The sequence below is a fragment of the Nycticebus coucang genome, chromosome 2 (assembly GCF_027406575.1).
Source record: "Nycticebus coucang isolate mNycCou1 chromosome 2, mNycCou1.pri, whole genome shotgun sequence".
NCBI classification, from domain to species: domain Eukaryota; kingdom Metazoa; phylum Chordata; class Mammalia; order Primates; family Lorisidae; genus Nycticebus; species Nycticebus coucang.
Window position 1 is genome coordinate 130,968,609 of NC_069781.1, and position 23,502 is coordinate 130,992,110.

Sequence of the window (23,502 nt, forward strand, 5' to 3'; positions counted from 1 at the left end):
TACAAAAACAATATAAGAAGTCAAATCTTCCACTTCAGACCTGTCTTCCAAGGCAGCCATTATGACTTTTTTATATATTCTTATTTTATACATACATACATACATGTAAAAATACACAAATTGATGAATGTGTATTACTCCTGCCCTGCTTCTTTTCCTGAACAATTGGGAGCCCTTTATGTTTACTTGTTTTTTATTGGAGATTTCTCATATCCACAAACATGGATACAACTCATTCTTTTTACAGGCACATAGTATTCCACTGATATATAAATTCTGACTTAAACAACTATTTCTGACCTTTTAGTTTTACAATCTGGCATTGAATATACATTCTTTGACTTGCTTTTTAAATTACAAACTGCCTCAATTACCACAATATGTTAAGTGTAAACTTTTTGACCTTTTAAAAGTACATTTTTTTTTTTGTAGAGACAGAGTCTCACTTTATGGCCCTCGGTAGAGTGCCATGGCCTCACACAGCTCACAGCAACCTCCAGTTCCTGGGCTTAAGCAATTCTCTTGCCTCAGCCTCCCAAGTAGCTGGGACTACAGGCGCCTGCCACAACGCCTGGCTATTTTTTGGTTGCAGTTTGGCCGGGGCCGGGTTTGAACCGTCGCCGGGTTTGAACCGTCGCCCTTGGTATATGGGGCCGGCGCCTTACTGACTGAGCCACAGGCGCCGCCCTAAAAGTACATATTTTTTAATTTTTGAGACAGTCTTGCTCTGTCATCCTAGCTAGAGTACAGTGGCTTCCTCATAGCTCACAGTAACCTTCAACTCCTGGGCTCAAGTGATCCTCCTGCCTCAGCCTCCCAAGTAGCTGGGACTGAAGGCATGCACCACCATGCCCAGCTAATTTTTCTTTTTTTAGTAGAGATGGGGTCTTGCTCTTGTTAGAGCTAGTCTTGAACTCCTGAGCTCAAGCAATTCTCTCACATTAGCCTCCCAGGCTGAAGAGAGAATGACAGTGCCAGGATGACCTTTGCATATCTATTTGGTTAACACTGGTATGTCATTGTTATTTTAATTACCCATCTTCCATTCAGTTCCACTGAACTTTCCATTTCTACCTGAATAAATATTAAACTGTTCAGATTACCATAGCCTTAAGATATATTTTAATGTCGGTAGAGTTAGTCTTCCATACATTTCTCTACAAAAGGATAATTTACAAAAAATTGCCACTCATATTACATAAACCCAACAAACATACAAAAAATTAAATTTACTGCTTCCTCTCAAAAAGACAGAATTATTCATATCACAATTTCAAATGGGAAGTTACCTGGTGATTAAAACTTTTAAAAAACGAACCATGTTCATAGAGCAGACCATGTATAATAACTTCTCCAAAACCCTGCAACAATGTTACTTTTTTTTTATGTGTCACCTTATTAAATCCTTCAGAAGTAAACAATAACTGAACTGGATTAGCATCTCCCCTAAGTTTAAGTCCATCCAGCATTTGTGAATGTCACTGTCATTTAGACAAGGAACACTGATGATTACTGGCAGCCATGAGAAGGTAAAAGGAGGCAGGGATGGACTCTGCTCCAGAGCCTGAGAGCACGGCCCTGCCGACACCTCCAGAACCATGGCAGAATCAATTTCAGGTGTTTGAAGAAGCCAACTGTGTGGTGAATTGTTGCCACAGCCCCAGGAAATTATATAGTAACCATCCCAAATTTGGGGTAAATTTGATTTGCCATAAATTTCAAGTGGTATACTGTATGTTTTCTAGTCACTAGGCTGCTTCAAATAAGGCAAAAAAAAGCTTGATTTAGAAAACTCCTTTGTAGTGATTTTTTATGCTATTATCTCATCGAGGCAAAATTCATATTAAAGAAAAATAATTCCTAGAAATAATATACCATGGTTTTACCAAGGGCCCCTACTTTTATTACATATTACCTCTACATATTTTAACAATTTCAAAAGTGCAGTTGGATTATATGGGAACAGATTTTTCTTTTGTAAACGGTAAATGGCAACTTGTAGCTCTTTGAAGCATTTTACTGTTCTGTAAGATATTCCCACTTCTGAGACAGTTTTACTTGGTGTCACTTCACAATCAACCGAGAAGGAAGTATTAAATTCATTTGGAACCAGAGACCTTGATTGAGGGTCTAGGCTAAGTTCTTTTTTATCTCTACTTGTCCCAGCTGCATCCTGAGTTTTCTTAATTGCATCTTGGTGTAAAGATGTCTGTTTACTGTTAGCTAAACATTGGTCTGTGGGGTCCACTTCAGAATTATCAGAGCTGTCATAATCTACCAGACTTTGGGAAGCCTGGGGAGAAGACAGACTATGAACCTGCGTAATGTGGGTCTCTTTGGGCATCACAACCTGGCTCAGTGATTCAAAAGAAGCATCAGAAGCCCAAGAGTCCCAAGCATAAGTATGTACATGATTCTCAAGAACAGTCAAGCAATGAGGTGCTGTTTGGTTGGTGCTTCTGTCTTGGACAAGTGAGGAGACACAATTACAGATATTTATGTCATATTTAGATTCAGTTGCATCAAAGTACTTGCAAATAGTAAAAAAATTATTCCAGTCTTTTTGCAGTAATTTTAAGTATCTAACGAAATATTCAAGAAAACAGGTTTCTGATGAAATCAAAAAGTCAAGAAGAACTGTAGAATCAAATCCTATATTTTTTAAGAAGAATAAGAAAATACAGTGAGGATTATAGCCATTCTCATGTGTGTGATGGTTCCACATTTCTTTTTCTTGGGTCAAGCTTTCAGTAACTTCATATTTTCTATAAACGAAGATAATGGAGAACCCAGGTTAATGACTTTTTCAAAAATATCAGTCTTAACAGATATAATTCATATATCATAAGCTCACCCATCAGATTTTTAATTTATGTTATTACTTAAGAAAAATTTCAAAACCCAATCCTTTCCCTACAAACTCTAAATAAATTTTACTCCATAAAAGAAAGTCCTCTGACTTCGACAGTTGTAGTTTACATCTGCCCAATAAAAGTCCATTGTCCTTCTTTCTCCCAAAATTTGTAGATCTCATTCTTACACGTAACCAATTTCAAGAGGTTAGACGGAGTTGGAGACAAAACCTCCTTTCTCACCCTCCTCAGCAAGGGTGGGGATGTGACCCAGATTGACCAGAGTACCCCATGCTCCAGGCCACAATAACGGATTCTGATAAGACTCTGTGACCCAACCAGGCTAATGAGACCTCCCCTGGGACGTCTGCTGGTAGTAATAAAGATCATAATTATAAGACTAACATACGCCTCGAGCTGCTGGTGCCCATTCTGGAGAATGAATTGAAAAATAGTTACTGACATGATTTGAATCTCTGTACATACAGTTACATCTGATGCCAACTTGATCCCTAATAATTCCCAATCGTGAGCCAATACATTAACTATTGTGAATTGGCTTCTATCATTTACAACCAAAAAATATTAACTAATACAACTATATCTGGGAAAAAATACATATGCCATGAGTATATGCCTCTCTGGATATACTGAACTGAAGTTAAGAAAGTGAGAAATTCACATATAAAGAAATTTTATTTGAAAGTTTCTGTTTCCTGAGGAGTAAGAAGCCAACTTTGAGTATAATTAAGAAACACTTTTATGGGCATGTGTTTCAGACTGAATTTGTATAAGACTATTTTTGAACCTAATTCAAATCATATGCAGGAATTTTGTGTTCTTGATTAGACCCTTTTGAAAAGCGGCCACTGCCAGCAGTGTCATAATATAAGTAAGTACTGGCAGCACAGTACTGCACTGCTGATCATTAGTTAGAAATCCCTTTCTCCTGGCCAAGAAAGAAATGGAAAGAAAGCAAATGCTTTAGGGTTTTAATAAAGCAGAAGCAGAAATAGTGGAAAAGGTCATCAGTTATTAACTTCATAACCAATTATAGGTATTTGCCATAAGATATTACTCCAAATACAGCTGTTTTAATAAAGGAGAAACAGTATAAAAACGTCACCAGTAACAACCTCGTAACCAATTCAGATATTTGCCTCAAAAAGGCATCACACCAAATTGGACTATATTAAAATGAAAATTCAGAACAGCTCCTTTGATTATAAGTTTGTACACACCTTCACAAAGGCAAATATCGAAGCTTAATATAGAAAAGCAAGTCTTATGCAGACATGAAAAGAAGTCTTAAATATCAATTACAGAAAACCAATCAATTAAGATTCAGAGGTGTACTAACTTACTGGAAGCTAAACTGGAACCCAAGTTTTCAGATACCAGGCTAATTCTACTACCCCAGATCTGTCCAGCCAGCTGAGTTTTCTTTTATTTTTTCCTTTCCTTTTTTTTTTTTTTTTTTTAAGAGACAGGGTCTTGCTCTGTCCCCTGGGCTGTAGTACAGTGGTATAGTCAGCTCATTGCAGCCTTGAATTCCTGGGCTCAAGTGATCCTCCCACCTTAGCCTCCTGTATTGCTGGGATTATAAGACTATAGGCATGAGCTACAGTGCAGAGCAAATGTAATCTTCTTTTCATGTAAGTCAGGAAAGAAAGAAATTGAACCTTATAAGGAATCTATAGCTATTTTTCCCCAAACAATGCAAATATTATGCACAGCCCATTTTTCAGAAATGTTTTCTCCTTTCCTGACTTGGAGACAGTTCAACAATGACTTTAAAATATACTAACCTGGTCAATGTTAGGTAGATGCTCACTGATGCTTTGGCAGCCTCCAGCATGTCATCATCTTGTTCTATGAAGACCCTAGATAGCCATTCACATGGATTGTGTAATTGCAGAGAGGGCTGGAGGTGAGGCTTTAAGAAGGTCAGTAATTCAGACATGAATCTCTGTAAGTCAACTTCAAAAAATGCACATTTCAAAGTAGAGGCAACCACATTTATGAATATATTAATAATCTCTTGCCTACATATAAATCCATAGTGTTTAAAATACCTTACGTGTAAAATGCATCATCGTAATTCATACTTTCAAAAAGTCCCTTGAGTTAGGAATTATCTCTATTTCGTAAATGAGGGAAGTGAGGCTTAGAGGAAAAAAGTGACTCACCCAAGACTAAACATTTAAAATGGTCTATTTGGCTCTAAGAGACTGCCTCTAACTGTCTCTTAGAAACAAAAGTTACACAATTTCTTGCTAAAAGCATATACATAACTGAGGAAACAACAGAGATCACTTCATTGGATCCATAACTATTATTAGAGGCAACAATGCAACTAAGCAAAAATAATTTTGCCTTCAATACACTTTTTGTTTGTTTAGAGTATACAAAGTACTATTATTAAACACAAAAATCAAAAAGGTTTTAGGGAGTTTTGACTGTAATTTAAAACTAAATTATCTAACATATGCCACCTAGTGTTGCAAATTTTAACTGCACAGAATTATAACTAACATAATTTTTAAAGGCTACATTATATCCAAAGCAATTCAGAGAAACCACTGCTCACAATCCATACTTTTCATTGGATCTGTGTGCCACTTATTTAGAGATGTTCACTAGTCATTTTTCTTATGTGAAATGGAGAACATGTCTTCTCCAACACCAAAACTGAAAATCATACTTTATTTGGCTTTCTTTGAATTCTTTGCAACAATTTGTCAATATAATTCTCATATATTACTTTGAATTTAATTTCTAATTATCAAGAGTCTACACTAGTAGGAATATTAATTTTATGAAGGATAATTAATATAAATACTCCAGCTATTTGAAGAATGAATTGACTTTTCTTATTTACTTTAGATGATTCAATGGAAACTTTTTCCCCAAACCTAAATCATTTACCATGCTTTACAAATTCAGTTCAGTCCACAAAAAGCTAACATGTTTCTTAAGGTAATCCAAATTCTTTTTTGAATCTTTTTTTTTTTTTGAGATAGAGTCTCAAGCTGTCGCCCCTGGTAGAGTGCCATGGTGTCACAGCTCACAGCAACGTCAAACTCTTGGGCGTAAGCGATTCTCTTGCTTCAGCCTCCCAAGTAGCTGGGACTTACAGGCACCTGCCACAATGCTGGCTATTTTTGTTGTTGTTGCATTTGTCCTTGTTGTTTAGCTGGCCCAGGCCAGGCTCGAGGCTCGGTGTATGTGGCTGGCACACCCTACTCAATGAGCTACGGGTGCTACCTAATTCTCTCTTTTTTGGAAGAAAATTTAATAAATTAGAACTAAGATAACATATAACTTTAACTAGCAGATTTTCTACTAGTCCTGAGATTTGGTAATTATGAATTATTATACTTAAGTAAATAGTTATTACTTTGCATACAAAGGGAGTTTGGACAATTACCTTTCATTTCATTTGCTGAAGGACAATTTTGAAACTTGATTTCTAAGGATTTCATTATAACTAAACTCACTGCTCTAAGGATCACATGATCTGGACCAGAGATATGTTCACATCCAGGCTGAACTTCATCACCTCCAAAGAAGGAAAGTTTTCCACGAATAGACAATGTCCTTAACAACCCCAAATTCACAGCTTGCAAAACAGCATTGGCTAAAGTCAACATGTCCACCTCTAAATGACAGTCTGGCATCAAGGCAGGCACAGAGCCACGAAAGAGGTCTTCACCCACTTTATGGAGAAGGCACTTTTTGATAAACATGATGACCTTTCTTTTGACAAAAGCCTGAACAGGCCAGGTAATAACTTGTAGCACACAAGATGGTTTCAAAAATAAAATCCTCTGGCAAGTGAAATGTAACTTCAGGTAGATTCTGGAGGCCACAAGAAGCTCAAGCAATTCCAGAAAACATATCAAGCTGTTTATTATTTTAGAAGTATCTTGGCAGTTTTCAAAATGCTGAGAAAATAAGGAATTGTAAAACACTTCAAAAACAATGTCAAAAGGAGTCAGGAACTGCTTTAGAATTTCTGCAATTATAAAAACAGTAATTATAAATAACAGGAAAAACAAAGTCTTCTTAAACCACAATTTTACAATCCAATTGTTATAAATGTCACTTTATAAGATGAAAAAAATTGTAATTTTACTTCTGACATTAACAAATGAGGATATAGAGATTAACTGCTAATAATCCCAGTTAAAATACATATTACAAATATCAACAGCAAACTACGCAAGAGATATATAATAGCAAAAAGCTATTTTTTTCCTTTTCCTGTTTTTCTTTTATAAATGAATTTCTTTTTTTTTTTTTGAGACAGTCTCAAGCTGTCACGCTGGGTAGAGTGCAGTGGTGTCAGAGCTCACGGCAACCTCTAACTCTTATGCTCAAGTGATTCTCTTGCCTCACTTTTCCTATTTTTTTTTTTTTTTTTTTTAGTAGACATGGGGTCTTGCTTTTTTGCTCAGACTGGTCTCAAACCTGTGAGCTCAAGCAATTCACCTGCCTCAGCCTCCCAGAATGCTAGGATTATAGGCGTGAGCCACGCCTGACCTGCTTTTCTTTTATAAAAGACTATCCTCAACAAGAAAATACAGAGAAAGAATTAGTTTTTTATACTTTAAGAATGATCAAACGTTTTAGAGTAAGTTTTGTTCTTTGTTATAAACATAATGATCCTGGGAGTGAGAAGACAACAGTTTATGGGTCAAGGTAATCCGTACCTGATTTTTGCGAACATGTATCTTTAAAGATTTCTTTTATTACAGCTGTAAGAGTCCAGAGGCAGTATATTATTTTATCACTCTCAGAGTATTCAGAAAGACTTTTTTGGCAAAAAGTAATCCAGGAATTACTTAAAGTTATCTACAAGTAAAAAAATAAAGTATGTAGTTATAATACAATCTTTTATTTACAATTACAAATTAGCTATTATACACACTGCAACTATATAGAACATTCTTTACTCATCTGCCCAAAAAAGTATAATATGTGCTAAAACAGGAAGAAACAGAGATATTCTAACATTCTTTATGTCAAGAAATCCAGTATGCTATAGAAATAAAAGAGCAAAAAGCAACAAAAAAATTAGCACTATTACCTCTGTGAATTGATGTATACTTTTAATTTTGTTCTTCACATTTTGTTCCAGATTCCAAATTTTCTATGAATATCAGTTTTTATATTCAGAAAAAGTTATTTTAAGAAACATGTGGTTATAGCTGAAGAGTCAGCAGATGCCTAGATCTGTTTATTAACTAATTCAAAAACAGAAAAACCTGATTCTAAATTTGTTTGCATTGTTTTTCATTATGCTGAAGACCATTCTCAAAGTTTATGTTAAACCTGAGCTAATTAGTTTGTTCTCAAGTAGGAGTTTTTAAACCTTTCTTGGGAGAAGGAGGTCTACCTAGTCCTTTCAGAGTCTGAAAAGTAATCTACTCTTTGATATGACACCCACCTCTCAGGTTAAGAATATGATTATGATTTTCAATATACTGAAGACTAATCTTAAGTTTTTGTAGATTTACATGTTATTAATGAGGAAACATTTTATTAATACAAATATTTGAAGGGTAAAATCAAATGACAAAGAGCAATTCTAAAGAAACTATAAGCAAAATATAACATAATTTGATTATTTTCTTACCTTTTCTCTCAATTGGAAATATAGAAGCAATGCAAGGCACTTTGCAGCCATGTGAGATAATAATTTATCCAAATTTTGGAAAAGAGAAATCTACAGAAAAAACAAATACATTTAGTCATATGCTGAACGTTTTTATTTTTATTTATTTATTTTTAAGACAAAGTCTCAATTTTGTCGCCCTTGGCAGAGTGTTGTGGCATCATGGCTCACAGCAACCTCAATTGATCCTCCTGCCTCAGCCTCTGGAGTAGCTGGGACTACAGATGCCTACCACAACGCTGGCTATTTTTAGAGATGGGGTCTCACTCTAGCTCAGGCTGGTCTTGAACTAATGAGCTTAGGTGATCCACCCGCCTTGGCCTCCCAGAGTGCTAGGATTACAGGAGTGAGCCACCGCGCCCAGCCTTACACTGAATGTTTTTAAAACTTTTATTTTAAATATCTGGATCTTTTAAATAAAAAAACAACAAATTACTTACTAATTTAGCATCCACTTCAGCTGATTCTAAAAGAATTGTAATTATATTTCTGTATTTCTCCTTTGCATGGAACTCAGTTTCAACAGACAATATCCTGGTTATCATGACGTCCATCACTGTTAACTGAAGGAGCCTCACTTCTGTGGCACCCCTCATCTGAGAGGAGCTTTTCGAACACACCGGTACCACAGAAATGGGAGCCACCTTGACAGAGGATGGCTGATGCTTGCCCTGGAGGCCAAAGGTGTTTGTCCATTCTAAGGAGGTGGTTGTAGAGCACTCTTGATCTGAAAATGCTGGGTTCAGATAAAAGGTGTAATGATGGCTGTCATTTTCAAGTGTGGCTCCACGAACTACCTTCTTGTATAATTGTTCTAAAACTTCACAGAAAGTTTTCATTTTGATTTCCAAAATGTATCTTTAAGTAGGTTGACAACTCCAAGTCATAAATATTAAATCTTAGAAGTGCAATGAATCTCCAGGATGTTTCTTCAGTGAAACCTAAAACAGGAAAAGTAATGTAAAAATTCTTAAGTGCTATACACTTATTACAAAAGGAAAGCAACTGTTTCCACTTAATAACTGTCTCTCAAGTTAAAGGAATTGCTGATTGCTTAATTTCTAAAACAGAAAATTATAATAAGAACATTATTTTAAGACTGTAAAAATGACATGTAAGCCTGCCATATTGATTTAAGAGCACAAAATTATTTTTAGTTTTATCATAGCAGAAACTTGACCTTTCCTCTAACATTTTTCAACAGGCTATCAGGTTTCTCAAATCGGGCACTGTTAACAATTGGAGCCAGGTAACTTCGTAGCCGGGTACCGTCTGGGTATTGCAGCATGTTTAGCAGCATTCCTGACCTCTATACCTTCTAGAGGCCCAAAGTATCCCTGCCTCATGCCACATGTTAATAACCAAAAATGTCTGCAGATTCTGTCAAATGTCCCCTAGGGGACAAAGTGGCTCCAGTTGAGAACCCCTGGGCTAACTTAAAATTCGTTAACCTTCACTTCTCACTTATAGATAAAATCCTAAAGTTAAATTGCAATATGTCAAAGTATACTATGGCTATGGCTGATAGGATTCAACTTAAAAATTATATGATAATGTCATCACCTATAATATTAAATAAAAACAAACAAAAAGTCTTGCTAAGAAAAAGACAAGTTGTTAAGCAAAAGCAATCACCAGACTTGTGCAACTATACTTGTGCTGGATACAAATTTAGATATTTGTGGTTGTCCTGGATGCTTCTCTTATTTATGGTGAAGACCAAGAGTGGGACAAAGGGAAAGGACATTTAGGGTCAGACTCGGCTTTTAAAGAAGAGAATATGGGTAATCACTGGATGGATCCTATCAGAGGAAGCATTATTTACTATACAGAGAGCACAATAAGGAAAAGATTAAGACTGGCATAAGCAAAAAATATTACTGAACATCCTTTCAATTCAATGCTGGAGCCTCTGGGAATTACTGACCTTGGGGAGAAGGGACACTTTGCTCCTTTCATTGCTTTGGGGCTATTTTACGCCTCTAAATTGTAGGTAACATCTAATTGTAGATGAAAATGCAAATAATTCTTGTCTGTAAATAAGAAAATTATCTGGTGGAGCCTCCCCTCTTGTGGGGCAAGATAAGGACCACCGACTCAAATTAGACTTTCAAAAAGGAGTCTTTTATTAGGAGTCTTTCATTAACTGAGGGGCTGTCTTAGCAAAGTCTGATGTAGACTAAGTCAGAGAGCATTGAGGGGTCTGAAGTTGGGGTTTTTCTAGTCTGAAAGTTGGCAAAGGGCCAAACAGGTGGGCTGAAAGTTAGCAATTAGAAGCAAAAAGAAAGTTGGCAAAAGAAGTAAAAAGCAAGCATGGGGGTCATGATGACCCCTTTTACAGAAGCGAACTTTGCAATTTAGTGGTTTAGTCAATAGGTAACATAAAGGAAAGTTAGATAACAATAAGGTAACATAATGCAGATCTAGCAACTAATGGATAAGTAAAACAATTTGTCATAGCACTTAGCTCGTTAACTCTCATTATGACAGTACTTGGCCCATCCGTTGTTATCTCGTCCTGTTCTGGCCAGACCAATCTAAGAGCAATGATGCCTGTCATCATTTCAGAGTTATGGTAGTCTCATCTTTTTGTCCTTTCATCTTTTATCCTATACAGCCCCCCTGGTGCACGTCAGTGGCAGGCGGTATCCATGTTATGGGGGTGATGAGGCAGCTGGCACCCACGAAGCTGCTGAGATCTCTCTCACCCCCAACTCACCAGTGGAGAAAGACAGTTATGCTTCCATTCTAACATTCTTCCCCTCTATAAAGAGCCATGGTTTTCCTATTGCTGCTTTAAATGGCTTGTGTCTGGCTCCTTATTAATTACTGCACTAAATAAAATCTTAGACACACGATTATTTTAGATTGGTCATGATTTTACCTCTTGAAATGTGCCCTATAACAACATCCACAGACTTGACTTCTGTGTCCCAACCAATTTATAAATGCTCTTTCTTCCTCACAGGAAAAGACTTCAGAAGGCTGCCACTCACACTTCTACAATATAGTCCAATAGCTTAGCCTTGGTCTTTAACCTTTGACTTCTTCCTTTTATTTACCTTCTGAGGATTTCAATTGTTAAATACGCCATAAGATGAAGCTAACCTGTTTTAATCCTTTAGTAGAAAAATAAATATTAAGAAACTTATAGATTTTAGTTTAAAGTTATGAATGAAACTTTCGACAAATTTAACCTAAACCTTATTTTCAAACTGTGCATCCCACTTGTTGACATAAACATTAGTAACCTTGTTCCATCTGACAGTGTTACACTTGAACTGAGCCCTGTGACCCCAGAAAGCAGGGATGCTTAAGCAGCAGCACACCTTTTTTAATGCCAAGAAAGGGTTAACCAGAAAGGACAAACTCACTATCCATAATTCCCAGATAGATCTACTCCCACTCCTCCTCAGTGACTCCCTTGTCTTATAAAACTACCTTTTCTCCCTCTTTAAGAAGTCTTTCCTTAGTGCACATTCTCCCTGTGAGAATAAAATAAAATCATCAATAAATCAGCCTCAATAAAATCATCTCCTTAACTGTATGCTATATTTTTTATCTGTCACAAATCAGAAAGTAGTCTTCTTGTTCTACTTCAGTCTAATTCCATTGTACTATTTTACTTGAAATGTTATTGATAATAACATTTTTCTTCAAAAAACTACTGACACTTTAAAATGGAGTATTTTAGTGTATCATATACTCAACTCTATTATTAAAAATTTCAGCAGCAACAACAACAACAAAGTCAGCAACAAAGGAAATTATTTTTATTTCAATGCTATAGCAATAAAAATGCTTCCAATAATATTCCTACGGGTCATTAGTCCTTATATTTTACCATAAATGAAAATGAAATTGCTATTTGACAATTGCTATTTTCAATCTACAAAAAAGGGAAATTTCAACATGGTTTCAATCATTTCAGCACACCAACAAAAGTGAATGCCAGTATAACTATTTCTGGGGAAAATAGTGGACCAGGTTCTTTGATAAGAGTGATGATAAAAAATTAAGACTGAAAGGTCGTAAAGTTTAAGTTAAGAAATACAGATTCAAAATTACCCTTTAGAGATAGAGAAAAAAAAAAAAAGGAAGTGGGGTCATGAATGGAAGAAACAGACTCCGTTTTTCTAACTATAGTCTTCTAAGGCACTTGACACCAGATGTGTGGGGATTTCTTCTCACGAGCAAACAAGCAATCAGTTCTGCATGGGACACCAGTTGGAAGTCCTCCAATTCAACATTATCTACCTGAAAATAGCATGAGATCATAGATTAAGAACTCAGTCCCATAAGACTGAGACCCATTTTCACACTAATTGCAAACCCTAAGGTTTTTTTTTTTTTTTGTAGAGACAGAGTCTCACTTTATGGCCCTTGGTAGAGTGCCATGGCATCACACAGCTCACAGCAACCTCCAACTCCTGGGCTTAAGCGATTCTCTTGCCTCAGCCTCCCGAGTAGCTGGGACTACAGGCGCCCGCCACAACGCCCAGCTATTTTTTGGTTGCAGTTCAGCCAGGGCCGGGTTTGAACCCGCCACCCTTGGTATATGGGGCCGGCACCTTACCGACTGAGCCACAGGTGCCGCCCGAGGTGTTTTTTTTTTTAAACTTGTGCTTCTGACCATAGCTTCTGGCTATAAAATAAGGTTCCCATAATCCCCTTCTTAGGCACTTCTCTGACCTCTCTCCAGGAACTTTCATGGGCTCAGCTATCAGGAAAACTCTTTAAACCCTGTCCTTTTGGCTTTTTATGCAAGTTTCACTCTTTAGCATGATCGATTAAATCACTGGCCATTGATCAACTCAACCTCCACTTCCTCTCCCTTCCCTGGGGCTGGGGGCTCTCTGCCAGGATGGGTCTGAAAATTCTAACCCTCAGAACCAGGGTGGCTCTAGCCAGGCCTTCATCCAGTGGCCACTCAGGCTGTCCAAAAATTGCCTCATTAACAAAAGCTCAGGTGTGTGAACAGGGCGTGTCATAAATAACAAGACTGTCTTTTATTTGTTAACATTCTGAAGCTGTTCTGGAGCCAGTTCAGGAACCCAGGAAGAAAGGCCAAATACATTAACAAAAGATTTTCCTATTGTTCTAGTAATTCAGGAAATAACAGGCTTACAGGAGCTGAAAGCCTGGATTCTAGAATGGAAATCAAAATAGTACATACACCACAGTATCACAGGTCATAACTGTCTAGGGGCCAGGCAGCTAACAAATGAAGACAACAGGAGCTAGACTGTTTCTATAGGTGATCAAGTATAAACGTCTCTTAATTATACTGTTTTGAAAAATAAATGGCTATGGGTGCCTTGGTGAAATAGATTAAAAATTGCATTTTGTGGGTATTTTTTGTTGTTGTTGTTGTTGTTTTAAAAAGCAATTGTGGTATTAAAGGAAAGAACAAATCCCACCTGCCTAGAGGAAGGTGCTCTCTTCGGACTCCAAGTTTCTAAGAGATAAGCGTTTGTGGAAAGGAAACAAATAATTGGAGAGAACTAGTTTAAAGGTAGGAGCTACTTCTCTCAAGTCAGCAGTTCTCAACCTGTGGGTGGAGACCCCTTTGTTCAATATGTAACAATGCAGCAATTAGGAAGATTGAGAAGTACTCAGAAAAAGCCTCTTACAGAGAAGTGTGAACTTCCACACCAGGTGGCTGAAGGGGTACCCATTACATATAAAATTTACCTGACACCTCTTTTAAGTAAGTACTATAACCATCTGAATTTTGCATCCTATTCCTAGAAGCATGTACGTCTTAATATAAAAATGATGTTTCCCATCTATTTCACATAAAATTGATGTGTTAGGACTAACAATTGCTAAATTTCACTGAATACCTACTATGTACCACTGCTCTAAGTGAGTTTCTTCTAAGTGAGCTTCACAACTTTAGGAGTCTGGTATTTAATTATAATACCCATTTTACAGATAAGGAAATTTTACAGATAAGGGATTATCTGTAAAATGTCACAGAGGTTATGTAACAGAAGCGGTTAAGCGCCAGAGTTAAGATTTGAAGCCAGAAAGTCTAATTTCAAAGCCCATGCTCGTCACCATTCTGAGGCACTTTTAAGTTTCCTCTAGTGATCCAAAAGCTCAGGACAATGGTTGAATAGAGGATCTCAAATAAGGTAAGTAGTAACTCACACAGCCTCATCTTTGACACCATAAAACAGAGTATCAGTCTTCTGAATCATTTTCACATGCTGCACAAAATCTAACATCAAGGTCAATCACTATGCAAATTTCCCAGTGCAAACCATTCAAAAGACACTCAGCAACTAAAGGTTGAAATGTGAATCAGAATACCCATTTGATTGAATTTTTGTATTAAATTATAGCAGGAATCTGAGGGGGCAAGGGATTAGTTTTAATCCGTGAATGCTTAAGTATCTGATGTAAATTGGTGCAGTGTTTGCATATAACCTATGCACATCCTCCTGTATACTTCAACTCATCTCTAGATTACTCATACTTAGCATGATGTAAACGCCATGTAAACAGTTGTTATTTTTTTATTGTGTATAATTTATTGTTGCACTGTTATTTTTAATTGTTTTTTTCCTGAATATTTTTCATCTGAAGGTGAATGAACCCATGGATACAGAACCTGTAGATAAAGAGGGCTGATAGTAGTTTCATTTAAGCACCAGAATCAAAAGGCCAGCATGGTAATTGGACATCTAAGAGTCTCTGACCTTGGTTAAGGATAAAAAGATCTTCTGGGATCAAATGTCATTAGTAGTGCTTCTGTGGGGGACGGGTTCCAGGACCCACTGATGACCACAAAATCCATAGGTGGTCAAATCCTATATAAAAAATGGTATAGTATTTGCATATAACCTACCCACATCTTCTCATACAGTTCAAATTAACTATAGATTACTTCTAATATTTAATATTGTACTATGTAAACACTATGTAAATAGCTGTTATGATGTATTGTTGTTATAATGTATTGTTTAGGGAACAATGACCAAAAAAGTCTCCATGGATATTAGATGTGGAAAGGTAGAGAGGTGCCGCAAAGAACAGGCAAAGTAGAGTTTATAGTAGAAATTGATTAAGAGCATCAGCAAGCAGATGGGCTGCCATGGAAGACGGAAAATGGCAACAGCAGAGAGTTAGGGAAAGGGGCCTGTTTTAAAGCAGTTCAGGTATGGCACAAATGCAGCTCAGGAACTGCTGCAGTTCAGTAACTTGGGATATGAGGCACAGAATCAAAGCTCACCTGCCAGAGGCTGAGGATTACCTGTTATAAATCTTCTACACCTGGAAGGAATGTTTCACAGAACCAGAAAAAACACTGCCAGTCCTATTTTTAATGAATGTTTAACCCTCCTCCCCCACTACACACACACCAGATGGAGACTTAATGAGTGTTTATGACCTCCTGAGGTAGGGAAAAGACTAACCATCTTCAGTAGAGATGTAATACTCCCCCCATTTCCTTTTTTAGGGGGAAGGGGAATAGAATCTCCACTCTGTGGCTCTGGCTAGAGAGCAGTGGCGTCATCCTACCTCACTGTAACCTCAAAATCTTGGGCTTAAGTGATCCTCTTGCCTCAGCCTCCCAAGTAGCTGGGACTACAGGCACCCACCACAATACCTGGTTAGTTTCTCCATTTTTTAGTAGAGAATGGGGGTCCCACTTTTGATAGGTTGGTCTCAAACTCCTAAGCTCAAGTAATCTACTGGCCTGGTGACTCCCAGAATGCTAAGATTATAGGTGTAATCGTGCCCAGCCACCCAAATATTTTTGATCTGGTGTTAGTTGAATCCTCTGATCCATAACCCACAGACACAGAGGAACTACTGTACTTTTAGTAGCTACACCAAACCCGGCAACTCTTCATGAAAAGCCAAACCATCCACTGATCCTATCCGGGTATCAGTTCAATAGTTCATCACCAAAGGCACTATGAATAAGAGTGCTAAGATCTTGATTTTATTTTCTCTAACATAATTGCAATCTTTTATAAAAATTAGCCCCAAATGGGTCATGAAATGTAAAATTTAAAGTTATACTTAAAAAAAAGTAGGAAAAATCTTAGGCTCTAAGGCCAGGCAAAGAATTCTTAGATTTGACCCCCAAATCACAATCAATGCAAGCAAAAATTGATAAACCAAACCTCAACAAAATCAAAAACTTTCCCTCTGCAAAAAAACTCTACTATAGGATGAGACGACAGGCTACTGAGAGAAAATACTAATATTTGCAAAGCATGTATCTGACAAAGGGCTAGTAACTAGACTATATACAAAACTCTCATAACACAACTGAAGAAAATTAGAAATGGACCAGAGATATCAACAAATATTTCACTGAAGAGGATAAAGAGATGGCAAACGAGTACATGAAAAGCTGTTTAACTACATTAGCCATTAGGAAAATTCAAATTATAACTACACTGAAGTATCACTATCAAAATAACTAAAAGAAAAATTAGTGACTTATAGTGCTGGTGAGGACACTGAGCTGAATCCAGCTTACATTGCTAGTGGGAACATAAAATGGTACAGCTACCCTAGCATACAGTTTGGTAGTTTCTTAAAAAACTAAATATGCAACTATCGTGTGATCCATAAACTATATACCTGGGGCATTTATCCCTGAAGAATGAAGGCTCAGTCACACAAACACCTGTAAATGATGCCCTTCAGATACAGTAACTATCTTACATCCATACCATGAAGGAAATAACAGCACATTGACTGATAGATGCAACAACTTTAATAGCTCTGAAGGGAATTATGTCGAGGGAAAAAGACAATCTCAGAAGGCTACATACTGTATAATTCCATTCCTGAAAGACAAAATTAAAGAATGGAGAATAGATTAATGGTTGCTACCAGTTAGGGAGGTCCTTCCCACTCAGTGGGCAGGACTATAAGAGGTACCATTCTGATGACAGATCTGGTTGGGGGACTTGCTAGTCTACATACATAAAATAAGTTGCACAGAACTAAATATATACACATGTAAATGAATAAAACCAAAATGGGAAATCTGAGTAAGACTGATGGATTATACTGACGTCAATATTCTGGTTGTGATATTGTACTACAGTTTTGCAAGATGCTACCACTGGAAGAAAACAGGGAAAGGCCATACAGTATTTCTCTGCATTATTTCTCTTCTATTATTATTCACTGTTTGTGAATCTACAATGATATCAAAATAAAAAGTTTCATTGAAAAAAAATAATAATTTCACCTATGCATAGTCTTTTGAGTCCCAGCATTAATATGTATAAGATTTTGTAATATCAAAAGTAAATGAAAACATAACCTCCTGCCTCAGCCTCCTGAATAGCTGGGACTACAGGCACATGCCACTGCACTCATTTGAAATCTAAATCCAGGCTATTCATTAGAAAATGCTCTCCCATTACTTAATTTCAAAATTACCAAGGAACAAGCTCCTACTAAAAAATGTCATCATCTCTTTTAGGTTTTCTTTAGATAATCTCTATGTTTAAATACAGAATACAGAAAAACATCTATTTTCAAAGTGAATATCATTAAAAGTTTAAAAAAAGGAGTATTTTTCTTATATGAATTGGCTACTACAGTTTGCTAATAGATTGGGAAACTAAATAGTAAGCTTTAGCCTAATTCAGTAAGTTCAAATATGGTCACAGCCTGAGGCTACTTAATCTATTTTACTCCATTAATGAAGATGCTGTGAGTAGTTGAAGCAGAAATTGAGGCACTCTAAACAAAGGCAGTCTTCCAGGACTCTGATTCCCTCCCCTAATCCAGATAGCATTAAATATGCCAGAAAAAATAAAATGGGTCTGCTTAGACTCTTAGAGAGCAGCTCCCTCCCCTGTTAAAAGAAGAAGGAAGGCTATCTGGCCCAGCAGGCCTCAAAAGGTGACTTGTGGTGGGAGGGGAGAAATACAGGCTGCTCTTCAAGTTCCAGGAACTATAGGCTCTCCTTAACCTTCAGGCCAGAAGGGGTGCTGTGCCATCTCTGATTGATTTCCTCAAAACAACAGTTCTCAAACTTTAGTCTGCACGAGAATCACTCGACAGGTTTGTAAACCCAGACTGACGGCCCTAACCTAGAAGTTTCAGGAAGATAGTTCTGGGGTGGGGTCCAATAATTTGTATTTCTAATAAGTTCTCAGGTTCCTGCTGAGACATTCAGAACACTTAAAACTTTTATGCCCCTGTAAATCCTATTAAACTCTTGTCATAGGACTCTTAATACAGCCCTGGTGTTTTTTTTTTTTGTTTGTTTCTGTTTTTGTTTTTTTAGGAAAAGCCTGGCAATCAAGTTATATGTAGAACAAAGCTTAAAAGTGTTTTTCTATCAAAGTGGTCTTCTGGTAAGAGCCTGGGATCTGGAGTCAAATGGCTCTACCACATCAGAGTCATCACAGGGGCAAGTTACCTTCTAAGCTTCAGTCTTCTTCTATGTCTGAGGAATTATCATAATAATAATAATGGTACTCAGCTCATAGGATGCTAGGTTAAATTAAATGTGATTGTTTCTGTTATAATCAACTCCATTGCCTGCCCTGCCTGTTCCTTCCTTTGCACCTCTATGTACGGTATAAAGTTGCTTTTTTTAAAAAATGAATGGACAGGCTTTATCATTTGAGAAAGACAACACTCTGTTCTATTCTTCAAGGGGGTAGAAGCAAAATACTATTTACCAGATTCTTAATAAAGAATGTAGTGGGAACCAAGTAATAAATATTAAGCCTGTGGAAGTGGGACAGGGCATAGTCTCAAAAATGGTAAACACTGCAAAAGCAAGCGTTCACATTCATCTGAGCAATCTGACAATTCTACTAGGATCATACCAGTTTGCCTTTAATTGGACAAGATGGAGGTATCAGCAAATGCAAAGCTGCTCCATAGATTCATTAATCACCCTTATTGGTTTTAGACAAACAATTAAGCAGTTCAGAGAAGCCAAGAATGGTAGCGGGATTGTAGCATTTAACATAAACCTGATCAACAGAAAATAATCACATGTATCCTTCCCAAATAGCTCTATTATTTGACTACTCTGAAAGCTAACTTTTTTTTTTCCCCCACAAAGCACAGATTAATGCCGGACATTAGAATCATAGTGTTTTAGTTAGTTCTAAAAGAAACCTCAGAGATGATTTAGACCAGTGATTCTCAAACTATAGCATCAAAATTCCTCAAAAGGCTCATTAGAGCACAAACGACTGGTCCTAACCCCAGATTTTCTGATTTATTAGGTTTGGGGAAGTCCCAAGAATTGAACCAAGGATTACTCTTCAAGAACTGACCAATTTTACTGATAAGGTATCTGAGCTCTTTAGGTTGATATCTATTGTGCTAATGCTAAGCATTTTTTCTTAAACGGAAAACCTCCAGTATACCAATCCAAAAAACAAACTTTTTCTAACCTTAGCTGTTAAAATATGATTCTGTTTAAAGTGGTGCTTCAGAATGAAACATTTCGTGGAAAGGTTTTGTCATTCCCCTTCACCAGTCTATGCTCTGCCCTTTACTACTCTCTCCCCATTCACCCACTGTCCCCCCCAAATCCCCACCACCAGTGGCAGGGTAGAGTTTAGGGAATATCTATAGATTTTACTGAGCTCTTGAATTCAGTAAATACAGGTAAGACTTGGTTGTTAATTGATAAAATAAGATTGTCTATCTACCTCAAAAGTAGCACATGCTCATAGATTTGCAAAAAAAAAAAAAATAGCTTATGTGATGAAAACATTTATACAACTTAAGTAGGAGGAGGCCAATACTCCTTTATTATTAACCTTTAAAAAGTTCCTTTCTACCTCTGGGCCTTGATATCCTTCTGCCTGGAAAGCTCTTCCATCCACCTTCCCTTTTGTTTTAAGGGACTATCTCTGGCAAGGCTAGGTCCTGTGGAACTTTCAGTCTCCCAGCACCAGTACTCTGTCTTACAGAATCTGTCACAACTGTGTGTCAATGATCTGTGCAATTATTTGTGTAGGTCTCCTGAGCTAGACTGTAAACTTCATTAAGAGTCGTCTGCTTGGTTTATCCCTTCTTCCCCAGCTCCTGGCCAGGTAAGTGAGGCATAATAGCTGGGCACTTATAGTTGTTGAATATATTCCTGGCTGAAGATACATCTAATATTTGGGACTAATACATTTGTCCCAAAGTTTATTTTAGTATTGTTTGATCTCAAAACATTTTTTAAAAACCATGTAATTTTTAACTTCTGAATTTTAAATAACAATAAAAATTTCATGTCAGAAAATTATACAGCTGTATCCATAGCAGGAATTGAATTCTGACCTCATTCATTCTTTAATGTACTACACATCCAATGATATGCTCAGAAGAAGACGTATGACACACTTAAGTCACATCTTAAAACAGTTGTGACAGAGTGCAAATTAAAACTATTCTTGAGAAAAAAATCCCATAAATTATAGGACAGGAGCTACAAGGAACTCAAAAGCTCCAAGTATGCTTCCCTTCTTTCAGCATTATTTTTGCTCGGACAGTGGAACCACAGTCTAAGATATAATTTCTTTCCCCAGACCCTATCTTTCCCTTTTCCTGCGACGTATAGCTGAACTAATTGAGGTCCACTGTAATGCATGTGTTTATGGTGCTCTCTTTACCACACCCATGTTGACAGACACCCCGTTCCTTTGCAGAACAGTGCCTACTGTCAACCAGAGCATAATCACTCATTTTCTCCACTCCTAAGCACTTTTAGGGCCAGGACACAGCCTTCTAGCAGTGGTCCTTGTCCTTGACTGAAGTAACTTAAATACTAGGAAAGGTCTCTGAGCATTGGACTCTGAAGACCAACCAAATTAGAATTGTTGCAGAAGGGCTTGTGCATTTTTTCAGTGATAAAGTCTTTCGCTACTCAAGGAATAAATTCAATTCTGCTTGAGTCAGGGTTTTATGAATTTAACTTCATAAATATTTATCCTAAATTTCTTCATTTATATGTTGTAAGGTTCATGCTTCCATTTTTGTGAATTTCATATTACCTCAATGAATGGGAAATGAAGTATGTCTGTTAAAATCCAATCAAGGTTAACTTGTTAAAAATATTCTACAATCTAAACTGCTTTTAAATCAATGAAAAGTTGTAATATAAAAATTAGCAAATTCAGTAGCACCAATTCAATAAAACAACTTAGAATTATCTAAGTAGCACATTCTGTAAAATTTTGGCAATACAATGTTTCTTGGTTATGACATATTAGATATTTTAATCATTTGAAAAATTGTTATAACTTAAACACAGCATTTTAAGGGAAACAAATGGCCAAAAATACGGAAGAGCTGGATATTAGGAGACAACTCAGTTACCAGGCTCCTTGCCAAGAAGTTCTTAGATCTCCATCTCTCCATTGAGCCAGCAAACACTCCCTGAGCTGCACGGATGCTGAGGCTGCTGAAAGAAGACTGACTATATCCTCCACAACTCTTTACATGTTCGTTCATTTCTTTCTTTCCCTTTTCTTCTTTTTAGGGTTCAAAATTGCCTGATTAGCATGGGTAGCTCTTTGTCACCCAGATGGTTGCTTGAACGTCATTTCCTCAGAGATCCTTCCTGACTGTTATAGTCCATTTTTTGTTGCTTATAATGTAATTCCTAAAACAGTGATTTGTAAAGAAAGGAAATGATTTCTTATAGTTTTGGAGGATAAATACAAGGTTGAGGGGCCACAAGTGTTGAGGGCCTTCTTCCTGGATGAAGGAAGCCTGCAAAGGGCTGAGCACATGCTGTCTCAGGGCTCTCTTCCTCCTCTTATAAAACCACCAGTCCTACCCTCCATGACAACCCATTAATCCATTATTCCATGAATGAAGCCAGAGCCCTCATAATCCAATCACCTCTTAAAAGCCATCTTTCGATACTGCCACATTGGAGATTTGTTTAAACATGAATTTTGAAGGGGGTAAAATACACAAACTGTAGCACTACCTACCTAAAATACCCCACCACGTCCTAGTCAAACTCGGTCCCAGTATTTTGTTTGATTTTCCTTCATATAATGTATCCCTATCTGATAATTTTGTGTTTATCTGTCTCCCCTAAATCACTACCTTTTTCGCTGTTGTTTTCCCCAAGGACTAGAACAAGGACCAGTAAGCATTTGCTAAATGAATAAATGCGCTTAATAAACACGTCTTGATCAGTCCATTTCGCGTTTTCCCTCTTCTCTCTTTCCCTTCACTCCCAGGAATCCGTAAGGGTCACTAACCTTGTAGGAAAAGCCTTGAACTGGAATCTCATCCCAAAAGGTGTCCTCTCTTCCGTGTTACGGTGGGCATTCCTAGCCTGGTAGCTAACGGGATTCAAGGACCGACAGACACTCCAAGGACTGGACACTGACGTCTGAGAAGAACTGAGGAAAGGCACCAGGACTGGGCACTTCCTCTTCGCTTCCTGGAGACCGCCACCTCCCTAACCGCACGACCGGGACCAGCCCCTCAGACTGGTGCATTCATGCCTCCCTCGCAACGCAACTCAGCAGCCGTTCCCGGTTACCTGTTTAGGATCCAGCTCCGGCCGCTCCGCCATTCGAGGGAACACCCGCCCTCACCGGGCCACCGTAGTTCACGGAAAGTCCACGCAGGCCCCTCCTCCCGCATGCGTAGAGGCCCCGTTCGCATACAGTGTCTCTTAGCAACTGCATGGAGTCTCTCTGCCAGGGGCGGAGCCTCGGAAGCTTCCGCGGGGAAGCTGAGGGGAAAGTGAGTGAGACCAATCGGAGACGAGTTCCAGCCCCGATCGGCACGCCTCCTCTAATTGTCGCGAATGCAGAGACAGCTTTACGGCAGGCAGGAGGTGGGGGCTGCTGGGGGTAAGGAGGAGAGAAGGAAGCAACCAACCAACCAAGTCACCCCCATCTCCCACCCCCACCCACTCCGGACCTGGTTTACGGCTCCAGGCTGAGGCTCCACTGCGGTCGCTGATTGGTTGCCGAAGCGTTGGTCCCATCCCAGTGA

General features: G+C 37.8%; 1 protein-coding gene across 3 annotated transcripts; it reads right to left on the reverse strand.

Annotated features, from left to right (window-relative positions):
• Positions 1-1,879: 1,879 nt before the first annotated feature.
• LINS1 (lines homolog 1) lies at positions 1,880-23,109 on the reverse strand. Of its 3 annotated transcripts, none has more exons than XM_053581841.1 (7): positions 23,042-23,109; positions 8,973-9,473; positions 8,494-8,583; positions 7,568-7,709; positions 6,283-6,870; positions 4,661-4,832; positions 1,880-2,765 (listed from the first exon to the last, which is right to left on the reverse strand). In XM_053581841.1, the coding sequence occupies exons 2-7, from the start codon at positions 9,369-9,371 to the stop codon at positions 1,883-1,885; spliced, it is 2,274 nt and encodes a 757-aa protein (XP_053437816.1). In that variant the 5' UTR covers positions 9,372-9,473; positions 23,042-23,109; the 3' UTR covers positions 1,880-1,882. The 3 variants fall into 3 exon arrangements, with proteins under 3 accessions (XP_053437816.1, XP_053437815.1, XP_053437817.1); XM_053581840.1 differs by lacking the exon at positions 23,042-23,109 and adding an exon at positions 22,755-23,031; XM_053581842.1 differs by lacking the exons at positions 1,880-2,765; positions 23,042-23,109 and adding an exon at positions 22,755-23,031 and having other exon boundaries at positions 4,661-4,788.
• Positions 23,110-23,502: the final 393 nt, after the last annotated feature.